This window comes from Ursus americanus, chromosome 23 (genome assembly GCF_024610735.1).
Source record: "Ursus americanus isolate L20-20 chromosome 23, mUrsAme1.1.p, whole genome shotgun sequence".
NCBI classification, from domain to species: domain Eukaryota; kingdom Metazoa; phylum Chordata; class Mammalia; order Carnivora; family Ursidae; genus Ursus; species Ursus americanus.
In genome coordinates this window covers 7540267-7563993 of record NC_142149.1, presented here as the reverse complement: position 1 = coordinate 7563993, position 23727 = coordinate 7540267, and the positions used below count along the sequence as shown (strand labels likewise).

Below are 23727 nucleotides of genomic sequence, written 5' to 3'. Positions count from 1 at the left end.
GCCAACCCCACGGCAGTGACTGTGTCTGCAGCCCAGCCCTGTAAGAGCTGTGGGATTCCTGTATCACATGAGCAGAATGAGGCACAAAGGGGCTAAGTGGCTAAGGGCCCCCAGCTGGGAAGTGGCAGGTGGGGCACCACGACCCCAGAGCCCTGAAGGCCTGCCCAGGCACATGGGCAATGAACCCTGTCCCTCCAGAGGCTCCAAAGGGACAGGGAGGGAAGCCACCTCAGGCCCCGAATGCCACAGGAGCACAGGCAGCCCCCCAGATGCCCCCCCATCTGCACCCTCACCCCTACCCACCCACATCCTGAAACAGCTCTCCCCAGAAGCAGAGACAGACACCCAGCGTGCATTAGGCCTTTTTTTTTTTTTTTTAATGTTTCCTCACTGTTTTAACAATACCATGAAAAAAATACACAGTTTAGAATCTGGAACTGACCACTGGGTCTGGATGGGTTTTGCTGGCGGGGGCTGCACAGCCCCATGTGATTCCTCCCCTAGTGGGAGCCACGCTACTGGAGACAGCACCGACGGGGCACCGGAATCGGGAACTAGGTTAGCGTCCAGATAGGGATCTGACAAAGCACGGGAGACCAGAGCAGCGGCCCCTGCCGGCCTCTGTCTGTCCCCTCCCCACACTGGCGACAAGGGGACAGAAGGTGGGTTGGCTTGTTCCCAGGGCAGGAAAGTCATCATCCCTCAACCCTGGGCCACACACCCAAGCCCCCACTCAATCCCCTAGGGCAGGGTTATAAGGACCAGAGTGAAATATGAATTCAGAAGAACCAATCTTTTCTTTTCTTTTTTTTTTTTTTAGCATAAGTATGTTTCAAACATGGCCCAGGGGCATACTTACACTAAAAAATTATCCTTTGTATGCCCAATATTCTAATTTATCTCTGCATTCTAGTTTTGTCTGTTGCTAAATCTGGCAACCCTATACCCTCAGGGCCCTCAGAAGTGGGGGAGGGGGTTCTGCTGGTGCGGAGGCCTCAAGGAAGAGGAAGTTGTGTGTGTGTGTGTGTGTGTGTGTGTGTGTGTGTGTGTGTGTGTGTGTGTGTATGGGGGGAGTAATCCAGTCAAAAAAGCTTTAATCCCTCCATAGGAATGATATATTATTTTTTAAAAAATCCTTTTCCAGAAATTTTCTACACTGGCTGCCTTCAATTGTTAACAGCTATGGGGTGGGAGGAGGGACAGACACGCACAGACACCCACCCCATACGGTTCTAAATAAAGTTTGGAAGCACTTAGTATAAAGGTTTTCTAAAAGGATCTGATTTTCCTTCTGGCGGCAGACCTACTCACACTGTTTCAGATACCGCTCTGGAAGGATTTAAACTTGACAAGAACAACAAACAAATCAATAGGGACCGAGCAAGTGCCCAGCCTGTTGCTAGTGTCATCCTGGAAGAGCCCCTTCTAGAAAATTCAAGAAGCCTGGGGCCTCCTTTCGTTCCCCATTCTGTTCTCTTCCCCTGGAAGGGGCTGCGTTTAGTGCACACATCTGGTCCGGCTTAGCTCCAAGGGGCTCCACGCTTGTGGTGCAGGAGCCGGGGATGAGGGACGGAGGGCCAGGGCTGTGACCACCCCTCCTCCTGCCACACAGTCACAGCAGAAAGACCAGGAGAGGAAAGGTGCGCCAAGCGTCCTTAGCCATGGCCCCTGGCTGCCCCCAGGCTGATCTGCTGCGGCTGCAGGAGGCAGGAACTTGGCCGACATCTGACATCCTTCTGAGGCCAGGGTGAGGAAAGGGACAGCGGGTTCCTGCCGCAAGCACCCACCTGTCCCACAGCGCTCAGGAGGGCTGGGTGCACCATGCAGCCCCCGCCATCTCCCTGTGCCCCCCGCCAGCGCCTCTCGTCCGGGAGGTCCAGGGTCTGTGTCCGAAGCCGGGCTCTTGGCTGCCCTGCATGGGACTGGACAGGGAAGGGGGTGGTGGCCTGGGGGCAGGGGGGAGACGGAGCCCCGCGCCGGGAGCCCCTCACACTCGGATCTCCTCATCCTCCTCCTCGTCCATGAAGGAGAACTCCTTGTCGGGCTGCCGGGACGGCGGGGCCCGGGCCCTGTCGGGGCCCCGGGAGGCCGGGCTGCGCTCGTCCAGGACTCCCGAGGTGCAGCTGGACAGGGAGCTGCTGTCCCGCGTGGTGTGGCTGCCCTCGCTGCGGGCTGAGCCGGGGCTGGGGGCCGCCGCCCACCCCTCGTCCTGGGGCAGGTCTGGGCCAACGGCGCCCTCCAGCCTGGCCTGCGGAGGGGCCGCGGCAGCCGCCAGGGGAGCCTGCAAGGCGCTGCGTGCGGCGTCCCCGTCGTCATGGTAACCGCCATCCTCCTCCTCGGGTTCCCACTCCTCCTTGTCCATGATGCTGAGGACATCGCCCAGCATGGACGGCCCCAGGTCAATGTGGAAGGACATGATGGACTCGGCGTGCTTGAGCCCCAAGCCGGCCTTGGGCACCACGGGCAGCTCCGTCAGGTCCCCGAAGGCCTGCTCATCCAGGAGGGGGTCCGGGGAGTGGGGGGCGGCGGCCCCGTTCCGCCGGGGCCCAAGCTCCCCTTCAGCCGCCGCCTCCTGGCCGCCCTCCCCGGAGCTCGCCTTCTTCACGGGGCTGGACGACAGGCTCTTGGGCAGCTTGCCAGAGCCCTTCTCGGCCGCTTCCTTCTCGTTCAGCTGGGGCAGGGACATGGCGTTCTTGACGAACAGAGCCGAGTCCCGCAGGGAGCCCAGCATGTCCCTCTGCTCCCGGTCCCCCCTCGTCACCGACTGCGACCGCTTGCTGCCCCGGAACTTCCGGGACAGGAGGCTGCGTTTGGAGGACGAGGAGGAGGCCTGCTCATCCAGGGACTCACCGTCCAGCTCGCCGGCCTTGCTGTTGAGGAAGGAGGTGTCCCCAAAGGCGTCCCCCGCCCGGCCCACGTGCATGGTGTGCCGGAAGTCGCCCAGTGGGGCGCTGATCATCTCGGCCGTGAGGTCCACGCGGGAGCGGCGCTTGGAGTGCACGGAGCTGGACACCAGCTGCTTGAGGATAGGCATCTTGCGGGGGGGCGGGCCTCCCGAGGGCGGCAGGTGGGTCAGGGGTCAGATCTGAAGTCTGGCAGGTGGAGGGGGTGACAAGGAGGAGATCATAGGGCTGCAAGAAGAGAACAGCAGGCTACGGGTTAACCGGACTGGCCGCACAGCACCGAAGCCCACCGGCCAAGGGGCCGCTACTCGACCCTCAGCTCTCCCACCAAAATGAACTTCCGTGAAATATGCCGGCAATTGGCATCGTAACCCTGCCTCTCTCTTCACACACCGGCACTGGGGGTACAGGAGCGCTTTTCACAAATCCGGATGTTCGGGTAGCCACAGACTTGCTCTCCCTGAACCCGGGGGGACGACAACGTCTCTCCCCATCCGGGAAGCCGCCAGAGCAAACGTGACCGCACTGAGGGATGTGGAAGTACACGGGCGAGTGCACGCGGCAGCCCGGGGCTGGACACATGCTGTAAGTTCTTCCTGCTGTCTGACCTCAACCCCTGCGGTCAGTGGACACCTCAAGCTGAGTCACGGTCCCCAGAGGAGGGAGCCAACAGGACGGGCCCCAGAGAGACGCTGCCCCGCACCTCCACAGAAGTGAGCGGCCAGGCTCCCTTTCTGAATCAGAACTGGGGTGGGGCTGCCGGGACCCACAGAACCAGCTCCCCAGGCTTCCAATCCTTGCTGGGTGTCCCATAAGTGAGGACGCCGCCTGCGACCTCTCCACCGTGGGGCCAAGCTCTTTGCCGAAGACTCACTGGGTGCCTCTTGGGGATGAAGAGAACTGCCTCCTGACTTAGGGGTATGGGAGGGCAGGGACTAGATGGTCTGGCCCCCAAGATCTGCAGACCTGGGTTGGGGGGGCAGCGATTAACCAGAAGATCAGCAGAAGGAACCCCAGGAGAGCCTGGGTTATCTGAAAGCTTGAGGTACCATGTTGGAGCCAAACTGTCCCCTTCCCCTCCGGAGGGACCTGCCCCAAATGTTAAACCCAGTAGTGCTGGGCTGAGCAGGGTAGGGAGACCTGGTGTTGGCCACCAGTCTTGCCAACAGCTCTCAACTCTACCTTCACGGCAGGCCCACCCTTCCCACTACAAACTGCAACCCGTGGGTACTCCGCTGGTTTCTTCCGCACCCCCAAGGCTGCCCCGCTAGCCACTACATCCCACCTGGCCCGACACCAGTCCGGCAGATCCCCGTTTTCACCCCTCTGTCCCTCTCCAGGCCATTCGTCACCTTTTATCTAAAATAAAACCCGTGCAGGAATCCCCAGCACAGACCCCTGGATCTGGCAACCAATCCCCGCTCCCTCCCTCCTCAATGCCATTCCCTGCGGCCCCCTACCTCTGCTCTCTGCCCCAGCCCGAGCATCTGCCTCCTGGACTCCAGGCTGGACACATGCAGGTCCCTGCTCGAATACCCTGCTCACCCACCGGCCTTCAGGGTTCAGCGGAGACGTCACTCCTGGGAAACGCCCTCTCAGCCACCTCTCCTGTGGCATCCCAGCACTCTGGATGTCCCCCCTCCTGCAGGCACCACTCCCTCATTCTATTCCCACCCACGGGGCTGTAATCTGCCCACGGACTCTGAGCTTCCAGAAGGGGTTCTGAGGGGCCTGCTCACTACTGAAGCCCGTCCAGCAGACCCGCCGAATGGCAACACCTCCATCCTGCCCTCCAGGCCCATTGGTACTGCTGGCTTCACTTCAGCCCATAGACCGCTCCCAGGTTCCTGGCCCGACCTCTGTGTCCTCCAACCATGCCCCACCCCCGCCCCAGTGCTCTCACTCCTTGTCCAGTCTGACGCCCAGTCTGATGGCTCCCCCACCAGCAAGTGTCACCCCTACCCACCCCGTGCCAGCCCCAGGCCGTCCTACGCTTGTCACTCCGGCAAACAAAGTCCTACTGGACATACGGTGGGAGCCAGGCACCGGGGCAGACCTGCCACATAGGTGACCTAGGCTGGGCTCAGAGCCAGGGAAGGACTCTCCTGGATGGCCTTGAGATGACCCACTAAAGCCAGTCAGCTCTCCCTCCTCATGTTCCTCCTTCTCCCCACCAAACCCTCAGGCGAGTTAGCTTTCCCTACCCCTAACCCGAACCCTCCCTCTGGCCCACATCCTGGGATCTAACCTCTGAACAATCAGACAGGCATCAGCTAGACCAACTGGCCAACGTTTTCTATAAAGGGCCAGAGACTCAAGATTTTTGGCTTCGTGGAAGATACCATTTTATAATAGGAAAGCAGCAACAGAGTGTATGTAAACAAAGGGTATGGCTGTGTTCCAATAAAACTTTATACATAAAAACGAGTTGCGGGCCAGCTTTGGCCTGTGGGCCATATTTTGCTGACTCTTAAACTACACTCATGGAAAGTACTGGCCTCAGGGTCATCTCCTCACCACTGCTCACAAAAGGGTCACCATATGTGACCCTCTGGACTAGCCATGGACTCTCAGGCCAACCTTTGGGGGAAAACTCTCTTTGGCTAAAAAAGAGAAAGGGACTCTGTAGTTGGCCTCAGGCAGGTTAAGAACAGAAGGAAACCAAACCAGGTTTCTAACGACACCTTGGTATTAGGGAATCCCTAACACCAGGCAAGAATGGAAAGGGCTCATGTCTTCAACCAGCCTGGTCCAGCTCTTGCCTCTAGTCACAGAGTCCCGGGATCTCAAAGAGCTGGGAGGGAAGGGTAGCCCCAGAAAACAGGTGTACTGAAGCAAAGTGACTTATCCAAGTTTGTGCCCCAAAGGGCAGATCTGGGCGAGAAGCTGGTCTGCCAGTCCAGTGCTCTCTGTACTCCGCTCCAGACCTTTCTCTGGCCTTTGGCGGGTAGCATCCCTCATCAGCTCCTATGACTCTTGGAACCCCCCTCCCTGCTTCCGAGCCAGAAAAGTCCAGAAAAAGGAGGAGCCTGGCTGCTTCCTCAAATGTCTCCAGCGTCTCCAGGCTTGCCAAATGTCCCCTGCAGGGGGAAGTGGGAGTGCAAAACTGCCCCGGGTTGAGAATGCAGCTATGAAACTAAAGCTTATGCTATTTACCAGGTAAACCAAAAAATGGAGGGGAGGCAGGACAGGGGGCATAAGGGCTAGAATTGTGGGAACATAACGACATGGACGTCCAGAGTTGTGTTAAGGGTTTCAACGTAACGGCAAGAATCCCCAGACCCAGTGAGCAACTTCCATCCTGCACCGTGGTTTCCCGATCTGAAGTGCTCCTCAAGGAGGAGAGAAAGAGGAACCACAGACCTGGCTGCCAGGGCCTCAGGAGAACCGGTGAAGAGCTCTGTGCCCACTCACAGGGACCTGGTACTCTGGCCATCATGACTCCGGGACAGGAGCATCCCATCATCCCATCAGCCCCTGCTTCTCTCCTGGCAGGTAAAATAGGAGAACAGGTAAGAGAGGCCAGCAGGGAAATCCGCAGGACAGCCCCCAGGACCCCAGCACTGGCTGGGTCCTACACCCCAGAAAGAAAGTGAAAGTCAGGCCAATGCTCTCTGCTGCTTGTGGTCTCCCTCCCTGGGGGTGGGAATGAGGTTTCCTGGCTTATAAAACACCAAACCATCTCCAATACCCAGCATGAAAAAGTCCTGAGAGAGTTGGGGCTTGTATGGAGTCGCCTACCCATCCCACTGCCCAGCACAGAGTCCTGGAGCCCGGCCAAGGTCTGGGTCTCTGGAATCCTAGAGCTCAGACCAGATGGGACAGGCTTCAGGGCTGGTGAGAACCCTAAGCTTTGAGCACAGAACAATGCGGGGGTGAGAAATACTGAGATTAAGGACCAGCAGGTGGCCCGGGCCAGTCCTGGGGGCTGGTCAGGAGGCCAGAGAGCCCACCAGGAAGGAGATCCTGCCAAAGAGAGCTGTGTCTTTGGCAGGGGGCGTTGCTAAGTACAATGACTCAGCTCTGGGGAAGCGGCTAAAATAGGCCGCCCCATGACAGGGCAGCCGCTCCCCACCCCACCCCGGAAGCCATATCCCACTTTCCTGGCAGGGCAAAGGAAAACCGGGCAGGAACTCACGGCTCTCCCTCACTCTCCCCAGCCGCTGATGGAACTAGACTCCTCTACCCTTCACCCCACCAACCACAGAACATTCCTTTAAGGCAGGCGCAGCGAGCCCTCCCTGAAAGGCCAGGCCCCTGGTTGGTTTCCCCCAACCACACCCTCAGCTCAGCTCCGTTCCTGGACTCCAGAGGAGAGCCCTGGCCCGGATGCCTCAGTCATCCTCCCTGGCATGCCGTACACACAGCACGGGCCTCCCAGATCGGCCCGTCCAGCAGCAACTAGACAGACAGAAGGACGGGCTGGACACATGCACTCCCGAACACCCAGGCAGTGGCTGGTTGCTGGCAGCCCGACCAAGGCAGGCGAGAGAACGAAGCTCTCCTGGGGCAGCAGGGCAGGCCTCCCACTTCTGCAGCTGACCTGCAGCTCACCCTGCTTCAGAGGACACAGGCTTCCACACCCACTGCATCGCCACTGCCACGGGCAGCTGCCCTCCATCAGCTCCGCGAGCTGTTCGAACACCGGTCCGGGCCAGCCCCAAGCAACGTGGCTGAACAGAAGGGGGTATGGGGTGAAAAGATGACCTCAGTCGTGGCTGGGAATGGCTATAGGAGGCTGTGTTCATTTACTCATTCATTCATTCATCGACTTCCCGCATACCCACAGTTTTCCCATACTCCTTCAGGCCCCGTAGACAGCAGGGCAGTGAGAATCACAAGGTGGATAGGCCCCCCGCCTTCTGGGGCCTATGTGTAGTGTGAATACAGATGTGTGGGGAACAGAGCCGTATACACCCAGGTAAGACAGTCTCTCGCAGTCCTTGGTGTCAAGAGGAAAACAGGGAAATGGGAGCCAGTGTGGGTGTTACAGGACAGGGGGAGGCCCCTCCAAGAAAGGGGCTCTGTGAGCCAAGAACCAGATGATGGGAAGGAAGCAGGCAGGTCAAGCGCAATCCAGCGAGGGAACAGCACATGCAAACACCCAGAGGTGGGAAGAGGCTGGCAGAGTTTGAGGAACAGAATGAAAGCCCAGGGGCAGGGAGCCAGGTCCCACAGGCCCTCCCTGAAGACCAGGTAGGAGGTTCGGATGGCCTTCTAGGTACGAAAGGAAACCAACAAGCAGTTCCTGAGCAGGGAAGTTATCCAGTCTGTGTATTTGGAGGTTTCCACGGCAGCTGGGGCTGCAGGGGTGGACGAGAGCAAGCAGGAGCTCCGGGCAAAGAGAATGGGGGCCAGGAGATGCATGTGGTTAAGGAGATGGACAGAAACATTCGGGGCATGTTCTGGAGGTAGGGACACCAGGAGCTGCTGAGGGCCCAGAAGTGGGGAAGAAAGACAGGGCAAAATCAGAGGGGACTCCAGGCCTGCCAGGCCCCACACCAAACCCCACAGGCCTTCTCCAACGGCAGGTCTCACCTGGTGAGCTATGGACCTTTCTCCCAGGGGTGCAAGCAACATCCCACCACCAGGAACGGCTTCCCTTTACCAAAACAGGGGAGACGCTCTGCTACACAGCGTCTGCCCGCTGAAGCCACACGGAGAAGGGCTTGCCCAAGAAGCTCAGGGAAACGCGGGCTGCTCCCCTCCGGGAGCTGCTCTCCTCCGGAAGAGGTTACGGGCTCTGGCTTTTGTGGCCAGAGAAAGATTCAGTGCTTTCTGGAACACTTGGCAGCCTTACCCTGCAAAGATAAGAAGTGCCAGGGACGGCAGAGGAGAGCTTCGCTCCAGCCGTGGGACAGGGGCTGCCGTGACTGGGGGCAAGCCCTGGACGCTTTGATCCACATTGCTACCCGCGGCGGGAGGAACCTCTACGGGGGCTGTGCTGTCGTTTTAGCTGACTTTTGTCCTCTCTGCAATCTTTTACTTCCTTCACAGGCACTGCCAAAAGCCCTCGTATTTGAAAGTGTGCTGTTTGCACCCGGACATTAAGAAGAGAGGTCTTAAAATAACCCGAGCCTGAGCAGCCACCAAAAATAAATAAATAAATAAATAAAAAATAAAAAAGGAAAAGGAAAAGGAAAAAAAAAGCCTAGGATGGGCACATGAATGACCACCATTACCCATCCTGTCCCACTTGCGTTTCTGTGTCAAGTAGCTCCTTAAAATCCCTGGGGACAGAGTGACCACTCTCAGAGAGGAAACCACGTCAAGGGACTCGCCTGAGGTCATGGGTGGGAGCCAAGCCTTTGTTCCCACACCAGGGCTCCAGCCACTAAAATAGACACACACGACCCAAAGTGTGGCCTTGGGGCACCGGCCACTATGGCGGTTTCTGTAAATAATGGCTTTAGAATGAGTATGATTTAGCAACTTCTCCAATGGGAAGCCTACCCTATGGAACGATGTCGAAGCAGGGGAAAACTCACACACCCGGATATCCACAGAAGCCTTCTTTGTAAGCTCGAAAGGCTGGAATCCACCTAACAGCCAGGAATAAGGAAAGGGTTGAGAGGACGAGGGGCTGTTAACGGATTGACATGCAGCCACGAGAAGTGGGGGCTTACGGAGACCAGGCTGCCACATGCACCACTGGTGACCAAATGCCATCATCACGTGGGAGGGGAAAAAACAGGCAGGGCTTACGCTCTTTATACGGAGTGATCGCAAGTCTACACAAATAAAGACTTAAAGGAGTTACGTCAGGCTCGAGAGGACACAGGCATTTTGTTTGTTTTCTTTAATGTGGTAATGCTGTTTTAGTAATAATAATCATAATAGCAGTAATAATAATAAATAATATCCCCAAGCATCAAAAGCTTAAGGAAAACACGTTAATTTCAACACCATCTTAGACCGGTCTGGTTCTCAGGTTCAGTACAAGGCCCTGAGCTTGGGTCTTGGCTCCACTCCCTCTGCGCCAATATGCACCCCCCCCCCCGCCCATGGATGTCTGTTCTCTGTCCCCCCAAGCTGGACGCCTGCATTGGATTCTAAGTCGTGTGGGAGGAGAACGTGGGCAATCTATAGCAACCTGGAATCAAGGGGAGACACGGAGATTAGGACTCCCCCGAAAGAACTCGCTCCCCAGCAGCTGCTTCCTGACGCCTGAGCCTTTTCAACTGAGCAGGAGAAGAAAGATAACCATCATCCCCTCCACACTGTCCCCCGGAGACTGGCCGATTTCCAGTGCCACTAAAGCTCCAAGTTGGAGGCCAGCTTCCCACATGGGTGATCCCACAGTGGGATCCTATCCAAGATGCCCTGGGCAGGTGAAGGTTCTGCTTCTGCTCCTTCTACAGGACTAGTTCAGCTCCTCTGGTGGCTGCAAGGATGCAGAGAAAAAGCCCGGGGTCCGGCAGGACCACCAGCACCACAGTGCTCCCACAATTAGCCAGCCATCAAGTCTTGTGTGCAGACAGAGCAATACTGTCATTTACCGGTGCCTGCCGCATGCCAGGCATTGTGCTAGGACAGGGGAAACTCGCGCCCCTCTCCCTGCAAGGAGGGTGCTGAGATTGCCCCCATTTTACAGAAAGGGAAACTGGGGCTCAGATGGCACGAGCCTTACCCCACACGGATCACTCTCACAGCTACTTCATGGTGACTTGAGCCTACTTCTGGCCGACCCTGGACACATGGTTTTCTGAATGAGGTGATGCCTCCCGGCCCATTCAGATGTCCCCAGCTGTAAAGTCCCCGCGGAAGATGGGGGCGGGATGGCATTGGGGAGGCTGCTTCTGGAAGACCCTTGGAACCAAGACTCCCTCAGACGGACTTCCCATCAGAGATCTGCTTTTAGGGATGGCTCAAATGGCTTCTTCCTTTCTCAAGATCTCATTCCAACTTCCTGCTCAGAGGAACCTCCCCATGTTCTGCCTCCCTGGGAGGGGAGAGGAGGGGGGTGGGGAGGACCACCCAGAAGGAGGACGTCCCCTGCATGTTTAGGAGTGGGCTCAGCACGAGGCCTGCCCGGCTCTAGGCCCCATCTTGTATTCTGTGGTCGTTCCAGCTGCCAAGAAGGAAGACCAGAATCTCGACCCAGGCTGGGTGCCCTGCACTTGCACCACCACCCCTGCCTTCCTGCCCCTCCCAACCAGGCTCACTGACCCAAGGGTGCCACTGCCCAGCCACAATGGGGCAGATCCCATGTCCTGGAGGACACTCCCTGCTTCCTGGAAGAAAAGGAAAGTGAACAAGGCCCTGTTTCAATACCTGCTTCCCCTGGGGATCCCTGCTGGGGAAGCAGGGTGTGGGGTGAGCCCAGCCCAGTCCATCAGGACACCAGGCTCTTACCAGAGCAGGGCTCACAGGGTGCACTCCACACTCTGCACCAAGCCTTCTCTGTGACTTCCGCCTTCTGCTGCCTCTACGGGTTATTAAATGATTCACAGCGATACTGTCTTACGGGGCTGCACCAGCCTTATGTGGCTACACGTGGAATGTGGGGAGTCCGAATCGACATGTGCTAAGGGGTGAAAGATACAAAAGGACTTCAAAGATTTAGAATGAGACAGAAAATGTAAAACAGCTCATTGTATTTTGCTATTGATTAGAAGTTAAGATGATAGTATTTTGGGGCGCCTGGATGCTTCAGTTGGTTCAGAGTCTGACTCTTGATTTTGGCTCAGGTCATGATCTCAGGGTTGTGGGATCGAGGCCCATGTTGGGCTCTGTGCTGGGTGTGGAATCTGCTTGGGATTCTCTCTCTCCCTCAGTCCCTGCCTGCTCCCCACTTAAAAAAATTATAAATATATATATATATATATAATATTTTGAATGTATTGGGCCAATACAGTAATCTCACCTATCTCTTCTTACTTTTTAAAAATAGAAATGATATATGAATCTTGCAGAATCTTCCACTGCAGGCAGATAATTAAGTAACCCACTGTTCACATTTGAGTGAAAATATTTACATGTTAATAAATTTGAAATTAAGTACTAAATTCCTAAATTTTACACCCAGCGGGCCACTAAGGAATGCCAGGTTGTTTCCGTTTTGCCTGAACTCTGTAAGAAAAAATCCTTCCTACCTAAGCTGGCACAAATCCTTAATCCGGAGGATACATGTGAGTGAGTTAAATAACTTTTGTTTCTTACTGTTAACTTGTTCTCCAGAAGGTTCTACCAAGTTCCAGTCCCACCCGCACAGGATGATGGTGTCCAGTACCAGGTGTTACGCCTTCTTCAGTTAGAAACAATAAACAGTCACCAGCAACCTTGCAAACTTGTGACTTGTACTTCTTTCATTATTAAGGACGGTAAGCATTTAAAACCTGTATCATTAGCTTCTGTATCCTTTCTCTTGGGCATTACTTGTTGAAATCCTTTGCCCATTTTTCTGGGGAAGCAGCTTTACCTTTTCCAATGGATTTGTAGGACTTTTTAAAATATTAAAGCAAATGCATTTTTTACCATCATAGTTTCCAAATATTTTTTTTTAAGATTTTTTAAAAATTTTTATTTATTTGACAGAGAGAGAGAGATAGCGAGTGAGGGAACACAAGCAAGGGGAGTGTGAGAGGGAGAAGCAGGCTTCCCAATGAGCAGGGAGCCTGATGCGAGGCTTGATTCCAGGACTCTGGGATCATGACCTGAGCCGAAGGCAGACACTTAACGGCATAGTTTCCAAATATTTCTGCAAATTTATCATATACCTGTTTACACTGGGATGATTTTTCTTTTCCAGACTGCTTATTAATTTTTACGTAGCCAAATCTGTTTCATGGTTTGTGGCTTTCACAATATGAAGCAAAGACCTTCCCCACTTCTAAGAGTATGAAAATATTCACTTCCTCTAAAGCTCCCAGGTAATAATGAACAACTATTCATAGAGGAAAATACTAGAAGAAAACACAACAAAGGAAAGAAGATTGTGGATTACTTGGAACAGAAAAACAACTGAAATGTAACAATAATGTTAGTTACTGATTCCATATAGGCTTGTTATAAAATGTGGGTAAGACATGAGATGTTACCTTCATTGGATAGGAAAATTCTTTATATACAGATTGTCTCCCACTCATGAATCTATTTCCAGACTTCCCTTTGTGTTCATGGGTCTGTTGATTCCTAAACCAGGTCTACACAGCCACTTTGTAAAACGTGTTGTGAGTATCTAGTAGGGTAATATCCCTACTTAACTTTTTTCCTTCTAAAATGTTCTTGTTTTTTTCTAATGTTGATACTCTTCCAGATGGACTTTAAGAACAGTCCCAAAAGAAATCCTGGTGGGATTATGTTGGAACTGAAAGGAAATAAGAAATTAATTTGGGAAGAATAGACTGGATCTCCACATCAAATCTTCAGGCCATTTACTCAAGTCTTCTGGATACCCTCCATTAAATGCGGTGGGTTTTCTTCCTACAAGTCCTACACAGTCCTGGTCATGTTTATTCTGGGTCATTTTATGGCCGGTTGTTATTCTAACTGGGTTCTGCCTCCTCCCGTTTTTCCATAGCTGTAGTTTCTGACTGTTACAGCTGGTAAATGAGGAAGCTACAGTCTTGATCTCTATATATTTAATGTTTACCCTACCGACCTTTACTGTCTCAAATTGTTATGGTTGAATCTTTTGGGCCTTGCAAGTAGACAAGCCCATCATCTGCAACTAATAATAATTCTGTCTCCTCCATTCCTTATTCTTATCTTATTACATCTGCTACAATTGCCAATATAATGTCGAGCAACACTGCTGACACAAAGCACCTCTGTTCTTGGCACTTGACAGTAATATTCTCAACCTCCGGTATTTGATACAGTAGCCACGACCCACGCAGGGCTGCTGAGAGCTTGAAATGTGGCAAATGTCACCAAGGGACTCAATCCTTTATTTTATTTTAAATATTTAAACTTAAAACTGATGCTAGAGACAGTTTTTTGGAAAACTTATGTTTAAAACATCCCTGAGTATATGAATCTACTCTTTCAACTCTGAACTTGAGGAGATTCAAATTCAGAGTAAGTGTTTGTGAAATTTAGCATCCAAAATGAGGATGTCCTTGCTACAGGAGCAAAATACACATTGGATTCTGAAGACTCTCTATGATAAAATAATGTAACACATCTCATTCATTTTTTTATGACTATGTGGTGAAATGGCAATCTTTCAGATATGTACTATGTTAAAGAAAACATATTAAAATTGATGTCACCTGTCTTTAGTTTTTAAAATGTGGCTACCAGAGGACGGAAGGTTACCGATGTGGCTAGCACGGTATTGCATGGGCAGTGCTGTTCCAGAGGGATCTCTGCTAATGCTGACACTCACCACTGGATTTGTAGACATTCTTGTTCATTTTAGAGAATTTATACTTCGTACAGTTTGTAAGAACATGAAGCCAGTAACTTAGCCAGGCTGAGTCACAGTAAGGAAAATGCACTACAGCTTAATTTACCCTTTAACGGCTGGAAGACATAGAAACAGGTGTCCAACCTCACTCGAACAGTGACTTGTCATCAGGCGAACTGTGGAGTAACAACTCTCAGGGTGGGCTGTGACGGCTCTCGGGCCAGTGCCTAGGAACCCAGCCTGGGCAGGGATATCCTAGCCCCGACCTGCGGATCTCAGGTGGACAGGCCCTTCCTGGACCATAGGTCACCGGAAGTATGAGAAAGGGAACTTGCATTCCCTGAGCTTTTATTCAGCACCAAACAGCTGCTTTATCTCGACTAAACTGCCTTAAAAAAAAACAAAACACAAACACAAGAAATAACCCCATCCTGTCTTCTCCCGCACAATCCCACTGAGGTATCATCATTCCCATCTTGCAGGTAAGAAGACTGAGGCTGAGACAGCAGTGCGTCACCAAGCCACACACACTTGCTTGGGACAGAGCTGAGAGAAGGGTCTCAGGATCTGCCTGATTCTGACCCCTGGGCTTTGCCCCCCTCCACTCGGAGGGCCAGAAGCCACACTGGGGCCCTGGCCTCTGAGATCTGAAGATTCTAGATGCATAAACACCCACAGGATACACAGTTCTTTTTTTTTTTTTTTTTTTTTTACTTATTCATTTGAGAGAGCGCGCAGGATCACGAGCAGGGGGAGAGGCAGAGAGGGTGAAGCAGACTCCCCACTGAGCCTGCCGACGGACCTGGGGCTTGATCCCACGACCAAGAGATCATGACGTGAGCCGAAAGGCAGACACTTCGCCATTTGAGCCACCCTGGTGCCCCAGGATACACAGTTCTACACAGAATTTCAGGTTAAAATATCTCTGGGGTGGGCACTCCATTCCCCACTCCATTCCCATCCTGGGAAACACAGACCACAGGAGCCACCAGAAGCCCCATCCTGCTGGGAAGCCTGCTCCGGCAGGGCTGGGAACGCGCACGCTCCCCACCAACTCCCTCCCCTTTACCTCTGTATCCCTCTCCCTCCTAATCCCAGAATGTGCTCTGGCCAGGGAGAGGGAGGGGGCAAAGGCAGTGGGAGGGGGAGGGAGAAAGCCGCCTCACCACCTGGGAGTTGGAACAGCCCTGGAAAGAAAGAGAAGGCCTGACCCGTGACCCTGGGGGTGACAGGAAGCTACAAGGGAAATCAAGATGAAGAGTAGTGACTCAAGGGCATTCAGCAACTCGGCTTGTTTACAGGGCCCTTCCTGGAGACGTGTTTCCCCCAGCCTGCCACCAGACAGACGGACGGACCGACAGAAGCACGGACACAAGCACCGGGTGGGTGGCCATCACAGACGGAAGAGCTGGGAGACAGGAAGAGGTGCCTGGCAGGGGGCCCCTGGGCCCCAGCTCAGGGCAGGTGTCCCTCACCTGGGAGCGGCCCTCTTGCTCCTCCCTCCGGCCCAGAGCTTCTACTTCAGGAAGCGAGTGGTTGGCCCTGAAATCAGATCCGCCAGGCCCCGTTTGGCCTCACTTGCCTGCTCCGAGACTACAGCGCTCAGCCGCGGGGTGGGGAACGCTCCGGGTTCTCCAGAGGGAGGCGGCCCATCGGGACCTACTCCAGAGCAGGCTGGCGAGTGGGTCTTGGCCTTGCCGGGGCCTGAGCCGCGGAGGTGAAGAGCGTGGACCCCGAGCCAGACGCCCCATGGCCTGGCCGCGTGGGTGACGGTGCGTACTTCCCGGCAAGGATTAAATACGCTCACACAGGCCAAGCCCTCAGCACCGAGCAGGTGAGCGCTGGCCTCTGTGCTAGGAAGGTGCTGTAACGTGTTCTCTCTCGCTCTCAGCGGATACCCCGTGTCTGTACCTGAGAGGGAGGAGGAAAATTCCAGCACCCCAGTGACAGACACTCTGGCCAAGTTCAGGACGACACATGATTAACCTGAGTCACCTACCTCAGCGTCACCTGACGATACCCCCTCCAAAAGGCTCCAGGGCTGACCTTTCTAGTCCTTGGAGGGTCCCCAGAATGAGGCGTTGCTGGGGGAGGGGTCCTCCAAGCTTCTGAGGCCCAGGGGCAGACTGCAGTTGCCACCGGCCACCGGTCCAGCAACCTGAGACTTGATTGCTGTGCCCGCCTGACTTCCTCCTTCCTGATCTTTCGTGATGCAGGAGGGAAGAGCCTGGCTTCTCTCAGACAGGACTTATACTCTGATTTCAGCCTGACATGGTGGGCGGCGGGGATGAGGTGAAGGTGGGATAAAAGAGCCTCCTGCCCTTCCTCTCTAGGATGAGGGCTGGATAACTCAGGAATCTGGGGTGCTCTGGGTGCTACCAGCAACAGGTAAGGGGCGAAACCTCCACACCCTCCACCCCCGATAAAACACTGCCTGGTTCTTTGGACCTAATCCAATTCTCAAGGGAGGTGAAGAAGCTGCAGTGTAGCCCAGAGAAGGCTCCTTTTGTGTTCATCCAGGGTCAAGGGCCCTAATCCCCTTTTGATGCTCTGGGGTCAAGGGCAACAATGTAAGGAATAAAGAGGGGTTGCAGGGAGTGGGCCCCTGAGAGTATGACGGAGGGTATGCAGGTGGAGCCTGGCTTCACAGTCCCCCAAGGCAATCTGAAGCTGGGGTCTGCAGCCCACCTTCAGTCACTGCAAGAAGGGCAGAGACACACGCATCAGGAGAACCTGGAGACTCCCAGGGAAGCAGAAGGCTGGCCCCGGCACCACGCCCCCATGACCAGGGCAGAAGACCTGGCAGAAGAAGGGGCCAGAGTGGACCTGGCTGAGCAAAAGAGGCCGTTCCCGAGTACACGCTCAGGGATGTTTCTCGCCCGTGCACTGCCGCCTTGCTTGCAGATGCCCCCCCCCAGCTCTGTCAGCCCTTGCTGGCCCCAAAAGGGAGCCCCCTCCTCAGCCTGGGAGGCTGAGTGGAGACTTCCGGTGCCCCTGTTCCTGGAGAAGGGGGGGTTCTGGATGCCAGCGCCTGCCACCCTGGCATGGAGCCCCGAGCTGCTAGCTGGCAGTGCCTGGGGGAGACTCTGATGTACGTTTCTGGAAGGGAGCCCAAGGCTCCAGAAGCAGCGTATTTTAAACAGGAGCTTCTAGGACATGCTGAGTGGGAATGTGGGAAACTAACAGCTTCCACTTCCTTCGCCACGCACGGCGAGCAGATGATGGCCACATCCAGCCACACACCAGTCCCTCCCGGGGCCACGATCCACTCCTGGGCACCCCAGAAGTCTTCGCTAGAGCAGGCCTTCAGGACTCTGCCAGCTGGCTCCAAGGTTTGTTCCTTTTCCCAAGGTTGAGGAAAAGCCTCCAGTACATAGGTCAGAAGACCTAAGCTTGGGTCAGCCCTCTCTCAGCTTCCAGGGCAAGATTGCGCAAGGCCCGTCCCTCCACCCCCAAGCCTTATCTCTGGCATCAACCCAGCTCCCATTCCTCCAAGGGACAGACTCCTCCCGCCCCACCTAGGGCCAAGCTCCTCTGAGCCTATGGAACTTCCAGCTGTCTAGTCTAGCTGAAGGAAGCTGGAGACGCTGCCCCAGCAGGAGTCAGTCCTCTTGGTTGTCCACTCCCACCAAACCGGAGAAGGGAAGGAGGATTGGGTAGGAGAGTGGGGGAGGGGGCAGAGGGAGAAAGAGAAAGCAGCCAAGCGAGCCTGGCCAATATCAAACACCTTGCCTGTCACACCTGGGCACACAGCCTGTCCTGGCCACAGAAATCAATCGGCCACTCCAAAGGTGGAGGGGGTTGGAATCCTTGAACCGGAGCCAATCTGGCGCCCTTCTGGGAAAGTGCCTGACTTGTCAAGAAGGGTCCAGATTCCTCTCCCTGGTCATCATCTGCCCGGGGTGGGGGGTGGGGGACCCAGCCCATTTTGTAAATAAGACTGTCCTTCACTTGGGACTCCGTGGGCTCCAGTCCTGTGAGGGCAGCAGGACAGAAGTCAATGTGGGTCCGCACACCAGACTGGGATGAGCATCAGTGGGTGGGCGTGTGCAAGAGAGACATGAAGAGAAAAAGAGGGGTCAAGAGAGAAAAGGGCAGAAACCCCAGAGAAGGGAAAGAACGTTCCAAGGGGAGACCTCGAGCTAGGGAGTTTAATCTGAACACTAGCTGGTCAACCAGCAGGGGTCTGTGAGCTCAGGGAGACATCAGACTGGCTTGGATTCACCCCAAACCGCCACCTCTTGGGAACAGCCTCACTTTACCACACCAGCCCGCTCCCAGTCCCTGCGTGGGTCAGCAGGACCCCTGGGAAGACCAGAACCATGGGGTTACCTCCGGTCGGTTCACAGAAGCCCCCATTGTGGGAAGCAGCAGCTGTGCTTGAGGCCGAGAGGGGCGAAGTCCACATTCGGTGGCGATAAACCACCCTGATCAGTCAGTCACATGGGCAGCTCACACACGGCAGCTGGTGAAAACTGGAGCCCACATGGCACCCCCCCACTCGCGGCAGGGTCCTAGCTACCTCACAGGGATGCATCGTCCCAGGACTCCCCAGGATGCCCCATTATTGCTCCGGGAGCCTTGGAGCCATCTAGAGGCCTGAATGGGCCCAGCCTTGGTCCAGCGAACTCCCCATTTCTGGGGGAAATCCACAGCTCAGCTTCCCCTTCCTTTGTGCCCTGTTCTTTGTTCTCTTAAAATTCAGTCCATCCTGCTGGTGGTCCCCTCCTCCACCCCGGCCTCAGAAAGGGGGCGGAGGCGGCGGGGAGTTATTAGAAACCCAGACTGTTCGAAGAAGTTGCATTATAGGAGGCCCTCCTGCACCCGGGCCCCTCATTGTTTACGCTGGCTGCAGGCGGAAAGCTTTCCCTGGTCCAGATGGCTGCTGGGGGTAAGGATGAGGGAGACCCTCCCTCCAGCACCACAAACCCTCTAGAGAGGAGCGGCAGGCTTCAGCGGCTCGGGGACCCTTTCCCCATTCAACTGCTCCGATACACGCAGGCAAAGAGGAGTCGTGGACGCAGCTGAGGGCGTGGGCGCCAGCCGGATTGCAAAGGGTGACAAGAAAAGCAAAAGCACTGTATTTCCCCTCCATTCTCCCAGGGACAGAAAGAAAACTTCCAAAGCCCGGGCTGCAGTATCTCTACGGGAAACACCAGGAATCTGGTTTGAGTTAGCAAAGCACCCCTCCCCCAGCCACACACACACACACACACACACACGCGCGCGCGCGCGCGCGCGCGCGCACACACTGCTCCGGCTCAGTCCTCTCCCAGGAAGCCCGCCCAGCTACAGCGTTCCAGCCCCGGCTCCCGGTTCCCGCCCGGCTCCCCGGGTCCCGCACTCACCCGCTGCGGCCCAGCCCGCAGGGCAGCTAGTGGGGGGGCGCATCGCGGACAGGGGCAGTTTTGTACCCCCGGCTGGGGGCGCTCCGGGGAGGGGGCGGAGCCAGAGACGGCTGACCGCAGCTCCACCGCCCCAAGCGGGTGATTAAATCATTAACCCGACCGCTCGCGGCCGCCGGCCACGCCAGCAGCGCTTGGCCCCGGGCGCACCCCGCGCGCAGACCCCGCGCGTAGCCCCCTCCCGGGGCCGCCCGCTCAGGTGCGCCCCACCCCGCCGGGAGGCGCCGCGGCCTCTCCCGCCCGGGCCTCTCCCGCCGCGGCCTCCAGGTCTTTCGAGGCGGCGGGCGGGGCGGGAACCTGGCGGGGTGTGGGGGGGAGTATTTGTTTCCTCGGCCGGTCCCTTCCAGGCAGCTCCTCCTTTTCTCGGCGGCCCGGTGACACTGGGTGGCGTGTGCTGCAGTGTGTGTACGAGAGCGAGCGCGTGTGTGCACGCCTCCGCCACTACAGGCGAAGAATTCGGTTCTTATTCATGGAGAACTCCGTGCGCACACACGCCCCCCTCGCGGAGACGGCGGGCGGCTCGCCGCGATCGTGGTGCCCCTGTCTGCCCTGGGGCACACCCCGTTCCCCGGCCAGCGGGCGGACCTTTAACCGGGGACCCCCGTGCCACCCGCCCCAGCAGCGCCCTGGGCGGGACGCCGAATCCCGTCTGGGGAGAGGAAATCTAGGCGGAGCGCGGCTTCCCCGGCTCTCGGCCGCCCCTCCTCCCCAAAGTCCGACCGGCTCGGACACGGGGTGCGCGACTCCGGATCCCAAGCACCCGGGCCGCCCCGCACGCGCCCCGGCCCAGCCCTTCCACCCGGGGGCGGGCGCAGGAGTGGGGGTCTCTGAGCCCTCCTCCCCGCCCCTCGGTCCCCTCTCGAGGCGTTTCCCATCCTCTCCGCCCCTCTGGGGGCCTCGAGCCCACCCAGGCCTCGCAGGGCGCAGGCGGCTGTCGCCTACCTGGGTCCTGAGAGACGCGAGCGCCGCACCGGCGAAGCTGCGATGTCCCCTCCGTGGGCTCCGACCGGCACGGGAGCCAGAGGCCCATGTCAGCGCCGGCGTCGGTTTCCCTCTGGCTCTCGGGCTTTCTGGGCGGCGAGCCTCCCGGACACTCCCCTTCCAGGCTCCTCCCGCGCCCTCCCTCCCGCGCCGTCCGCACTGAAGTCACGGCGCTGCCGCAGCCAATGGCGGCTGCGAACCCCCGCCCGGCCGCTCGGCCTCCTCGGTTCAAATCTGCCAGTGTGGGACTGTCGGAGCTCCATGTGCGGCGGCCCGGGCGGGGAGGGCGGCCGGGAGCCGGGCCGGTGGGGTCCCGGGGGAGCCCCGGCGGTGGCCAGGAACCGGTACCCCCCGCCCTCCCTCCCGGCCCGGCACCGACGGGAGAGGAGAGCCCGGGGGGCTGCGCCGCCAGGGCCGTGGATTCCGTCCCGGACTCTTACTGGAAACCAGAGGGGCGGGGAGGTGCCGGCTCGAGGCCAGCCCCGGAGCGGCTGTAAGAAGGGGTTTGGGCGGGGTGACCTGGCTTTGATCGGCCAGCTTTCCGGAGGAGGACTGAGTCCTTGGCCTCCGGAGTATCCGCGGAGACTAAGTTCTGCTCCGAGTGAACCTCTAAGACGATGAACTCTTGAGTCCCAGAGGAGCAGGCCTTGGGCTCGATTTATCGAGTAAGAGCTCCCATTTGTAAATGATTATTATCAAAGTAATAAAGGCCAGTGGGGAGGTCCTCCCCAGGAAAGCGGACGGGGCACACAGTGGCAGTTCCCTTGCTGTTGGCAGCTTCCTTGGATTTTAGAGCAAGTCAGGCCTGGGGAGGGGGCATGCGACTCTTGATCTCGGGGTTGTTAAGTCTGAGCCCCACCTTGGGTGTAAAGATTACTTAAAAACAACTTTTAAAAACAATTTTTAGAAAAAAGTAAAAATAAAAAATAAAGCAAGTCAGGCGGAGGTGGTGTGCGGCCTCCGGACTCCTGCCCCTCCCCAACCCACGTGGCTTTCTGTGGGATCCTTCGGTGGGACCCTTTGGGCTGGTGTTTTACCAAAGGCGGGCAGGGCCTCAGATCGCCAAGGCTCCAAGCCCTGAGGACATCAGGCTCCGGTGACGCGCTGACTGCTGCTTATTTACCCCTTATTGCTGCTACCCGTGACAGTCCTGAAACCACAGCTCAGTCTTACCTGTCGGGAGAAAACTCACCTGATTCGCTGGGGCACCGCCCCCGCCCCTTCCTTCCCTCGATTTTTAGCGCATTATTTTGTCTTTTAGGGCCCGCTGTTCAGCAATTTGTTCTCCTTTTTACCTGTGTCTGGGGTTTGGCCTTCCCAGTTAGATTACACAGCAATTAAGCAGACCTCCAGGACGAAGTCCTCACCCCTTTGTAATTCTGCGGCTCCTTATCCGAATGCAGTGTTATGCAGGGAGGCTCCTTCCTCAAACATTGGCCGTTCCTGGTGGTTTGCCTTTGGGACAAAGATGTGTAAAACCCAGCCCTGCCTTCAGGATGTCCACAGAGGATGTAGGCTGTCCCCCCCACGGAGCTCAGTAGGTGCCACTAGACAGTGGTCCCCACTGTACTGCTAGGACCCTGGTGGGGAGGCTTGTTTGAAAGATAGCGTTACTTGTCCCTGATGTTTGGGATCCCGGGCCTGTGAATTTCTAGGGGCGTCTGCCTCCTGAGTACCTACGGAGGCTAAGTTTTGCTCCAACCTTTCAGACCAGAGCTGTCTACTGATCATCGGAGGAAGTTAACAAAATTGAAGCTTGAATAGCTACCTTGAAATTTCTGGCAAGCTCTAAGCCCCTGACTTCGGAGAGGGATTTGAGGTCTTAACTGCACCTTTGCTGTAACTTGACCTGTAAGCTTTTAGGCCTGAGCGTGTGTCTCTGCCTGTTGTAGCTGCTGGGACCTGCCCTGAGGGCTTGGGCTTACGTGATCCTCAAACTGCATGGGCCTGCCCACCCCCTGCCTCCCAAGGCGCTCACCCATCCCAAACACGCACCTCCCTGCCTGGTTAACACCGGGTTCTGGGCACCTCAGTTCGTGTTATTTTGTCCCAGCTTTAAGAGGGTCCATTACATTAGGTCGGCTAATCCCACTTCCGTGTAGAGAGGCCACTCTGGTTAGTTCCTTAGTCAGGTTTGCCCTAAACTATGACTCTGGGCAGGTCATTTTACTTTCTGGAGGGACCTGACCTCTGGCTTCCCATCTCTATCCTGAGTCCCCTCACCATTTCCCCCCCACTGAGGTTAGCCAAGGTGGTCCAGGATGGACGCCTCAGCGCGTCACCAGGGCCTGATGTCCTCACGGCGATCTGAGGCCCTGCCCGCCTTTGGCTATTCACGCCCACCCTGCTGGGCAAGGGCTCTTCCGTGCCGTGGTTCCCCGCTCTAGGGAACCACCTGGAGCCCATTCACAGGGCCGGGTGGGGGGGGGGGAACCTCTGCCGTGCAACGGGGAAGATCCCTAGGATACCAGCTACTGGCAGAGAGCCTGCCATCAGGGGGGAAAAGTCCGCCCCTGGTGTGGGGGCGCTTTTGCCCCAGGGGTATGAACCCCCTTCTGAGGTATTTAACCCACATCAGGGCTTTAGAGCAGCCAGTGTACCCGGAGAGTAAAACAGGAATTCATCCCCACAGGCTCTTGGGGACAGGATGGTGTCTGATGGGTGTTGGACTCTCCAGTGTGGGTTGGCATCTGTACATTGGGAAGATGAATGAATGAACAGAGTCCAGAGCCCTGGTACCCCTCTCTTCTCCCACCTGCAACCCCAGCCTTGAGCTGAGCTCTGGCTGTGACCCCTCGGTGACCTTGCTGGGCCATCCGCATGGGCAGGGACCCTCCCAGGATGGAAGGTCCCAGGGTTCAGGGACTGAGGGAGGCGCTGCATCTCAGGGGCCCCCTGGCCCTCCTTAGTGAGGGAGCCATGCGACTCAACAGGCTGGGGACTCTCTGGAGGCAGGAGGTGGCAGTCGGCTTGAGCTGGACCTTAAGAAGTTGATGAGGTGGGTCAAGCGATGGAGACAGAGCAGAGAGGCCATGGAATTTACTGGAAATGAGTCCAGATATGGAGTCAGAACATCTGGGTCGTA

At 56.3% G+C, this 23727-nt stretch overlaps 1 protein-coding gene across 3 annotated transcripts; it reads right to left on the bottom strand.

Moving 5' to 3' along the window:
* Nucleotides 1–791: 791 nt before the first annotated feature.
* On the bottom strand, nucleotides 792–21080 carry CDC42EP4 (CDC42 effector protein 4). 3 transcript variants are annotated; one of them, XM_045814127.2, is made up of 2 exons: nucleotides 20604–21080; nucleotides 792–3131 (listed from the first exon to the last, which is right to left on the bottom strand). In XM_045814127.2, the coding sequence occupies exon 2, from the start codon at nucleotides 3032–3034 to the stop codon at nucleotides 1988–1990; it is 1047 nt and encodes a 348-aa protein (XP_045670083.2). In that variant the 5' UTR covers nucleotides 3035–3131; nucleotides 20604–21080; the 3' UTR covers nucleotides 792–1987. The 3 variants fall into 3 exon arrangements, with proteins under 3 accessions (XP_045670083.2, XP_045670084.2, XP_087710280.1); XM_045814128.2 differs by lacking the exon at nucleotides 20604–21080 and adding an exon at nucleotides 19605–20569; XM_087854154.1 differs by lacking the exon at nucleotides 20604–21080 and adding an exon at nucleotides 6267–9877.
* Nucleotides 21081–23727: the final 2647 nt, after the last annotated feature.